This window comes from Zea mays, chromosome 1 (genome assembly GCF_902167145.1).
Source record: "Zea mays cultivar B73 chromosome 1, Zm-B73-REFERENCE-NAM-5.0, whole genome shotgun sequence".
In the NCBI taxonomy this organism is placed as follows: Eukaryota; Viridiplantae; Streptophyta; class Magnoliopsida; order Poales; family Poaceae; genus Zea; species Zea mays.
Window position 1 is genome coordinate 64,455,092 of NC_050096.1, and position 2,473 is coordinate 64,457,564.

A 2,473-nucleotide genomic window follows, 5' to 3' on the forward strand; every position below is an offset into this window, starting at 1 on the left:
TCCTGCTTTCGATAAACTAGCATGATGCACTACTTTCATTGCCTTTTTAAGCAACATCTTCTGTCTATATGACTTAGTTTCTCCATCCTTCCCCTTCAAATTCCTATCATCTCTTGAAAACGGAACATCTTGCCTTGCAGAGGTGGTGTATCTTTGTAAAATATATTCTTTCGGTATCCGGTCAATCTGAAGATGCATAAACGCGCGTAGTACATGTACACAGAATAGCCCTATAAAACAATAATGATCTTAAGATTTTGTTCATATGTTTTCAATGTATATATTTACTTTGTAGTACTCCATACCTGTATGTTCCCAATGTTTGCATTCACAAGTATACTTTCCTGCATCTTCATCAGCTGTGACTTTGAATTGGTGCTGTCCCCAAACAATTTTATTCGATCTAGTTGTATGTTGCACTACCCAATCATTTGCACCCCCTTCTTCGTCATGCATTATCTTGAATGCGGTTGCATATTTCAAAGATTCCTGGAATCTACACATCACAGCCCTTGTGTATGCTCTTGCAACCCTTATCTCAAACATGTATAGCGTGTTCGTTTCCTTTTGACCCTGTGGCATATATAATGCAAATTAGTTTACACTTATATTAAAGTATCAATATACGACATAACAATTTTATCCTCACCATGCTTCCCACTGCTTCTTTTGACTCTTTCATCTTTCTACGGTGTAGAAGTTTCATCATTTGCTTGGCGAATTGATGAAGCGGAGTATTTGCATCAACATGTGCACTTTTGACAAGCCTGTTCATGCTTTCGCTACGCTGTGTAGACAACATTAGACCACAATAATGATTTTTAAAAAAAGCAGGCACCCAATCCTTACGTATTCCATACAGCTTATCCAGAGTACTGTTATCGTGCAGATCAAAATCTTCAAGTAGCATTGACCATGCAGTCTCAAACTCCAACTCAGTCAAAGGATGATGTATTATAGATTGAAACCGTGTCTTAAAGTCCATTTCCTCAAATCTTGCATACAACTCGTTTAGAAAAGGCATATACCTATTTTGCACATGCCATAGACATAAACGATGTATTGTGTGCGGGAAAACCCTCTCGAGGGCTACTGGCATTGCAGGATCTTGATCTGCAAACATATATGACACAATTGTACGAATCTTATTCCATGTTATATAAAGAAAATAATATCTAATTTAAGCCATAGTTGATGTATATACATTTAATTCATTATTATCAGTCGTACCTGTCAGCATCACTCGTGGACCTTCGGTTCCCATGCATGTTTTGAAGGCGTTGAATACCCATTCAAATGTATCAACAGTTTCATCCCCCAACAATGCGAAAGCAAATATAGTGCAATGTAGGTGGTGATTTGAACCAACAAACATACCTAGTGGTTTTTCATACAGATTAGTCTTATGTGTTGTGTCAAATGTAACCGCATCACCAAAATCAATGTAATCCCCTTGCTGGCTTGCATGTGACCAAAATATGCTTAAAATCTTGCCTTCTTTATCCAATTGGAAGTCAGAGAAAAATTGTGGATTATCCTTTTTGCAGGATGCAAAAAAGGATAGTAGCTTTGCCACATCATTTGCATTTCTTTCTCGTTGCTTTGCCTTTTTCCTGAAATTATTGTGAGAATTTAGCATTAGGCAGAAACAACAACCAGCATATATCATTTATGTATATCAATCGGAACATATCATAAACTTACAGGTTATACATGTCCTGTGCTGTTACAGGCACACTCTCAGGACCACCGTGCATTTCTGATACATAATCCATAATACAATGTTGCGGGATTCGACTCTCTTGCATTGAACTTATGAACTCCATGTATTCAGGATCATGCGTCTTGTTGCATTGTAATTGATTCTTTTCGGTATCCTTTTTAAAAAATTCATGATTATGATCCAAGTGCAACAGATCAATACGCACTGATATAACTGTCTCTTTTGCATCATCATAAATTTTTTTAAGTTTCATACCGGCCTTGCATTGTGTCCGTTTCGAACTGGTACTACGTACCTTTGGGTTTGATATTCCCCTTACTGATCTTTTGCCTTCCATCGAGCAATTCAACCACTTACAATTTTTCCGTTCCCTATACTTTTTCAATGGAAATCCAACTTCATATGCATACCTACTATAAAATTTATATGCTTCATCCACCCCACTGAATGTCATACCAACTTTAGGTACTAATCTCGGATCAATTGTAACTTCTTGTGCAAAAAATATAAATTGTATCATCTATGGTACCCTACATATTTTTATGTTGTATGTAGATCATAACAATTTTCAGCCAAAAGTTTCACAGTGTATGCACAATATAAATACTTAATGTCACACCATCTCTAGCTGCCTTATACTGTATACAATTCAACGTTCAATACTGAAAATTCAAATCAGTTCAATATTACTTACATGTCTCTGCAGAATCACTGGTGTGTCCTGTTCATGATCACCAATAGTACGCATAG

General features: G+C 36.6%; 1 protein-coding gene across 1 annotated transcript; it reads right to left on the reverse strand.

The window, feature by feature from the left end:
- Positions 1 to 1,156: 1,156 nt before the first annotated feature.
- On the reverse strand, positions 1,157 to 2,210 carry LOC103637365 (protein FAR-RED IMPAIRED RESPONSE 1-like). Its single transcript, XM_020547132.1, has 2 exons — positions 1,705 to 2,210; positions 1,157 to 1,613 (listed from the first exon to the last, which is right to left on the reverse strand). Exons 1-2 carry the CDS (start codon positions 2,175 to 2,177, stop codon positions 1,181 to 1,183), a joined length of 906 nt encoding a protein of 301 aa, XP_020402721.1. The 5' UTR covers positions 2,178 to 2,210; the 3' UTR covers positions 1,157 to 1,180.
- Between the last annotated feature and the right edge of the window lie 263 nt (positions 2,211 to 2,473).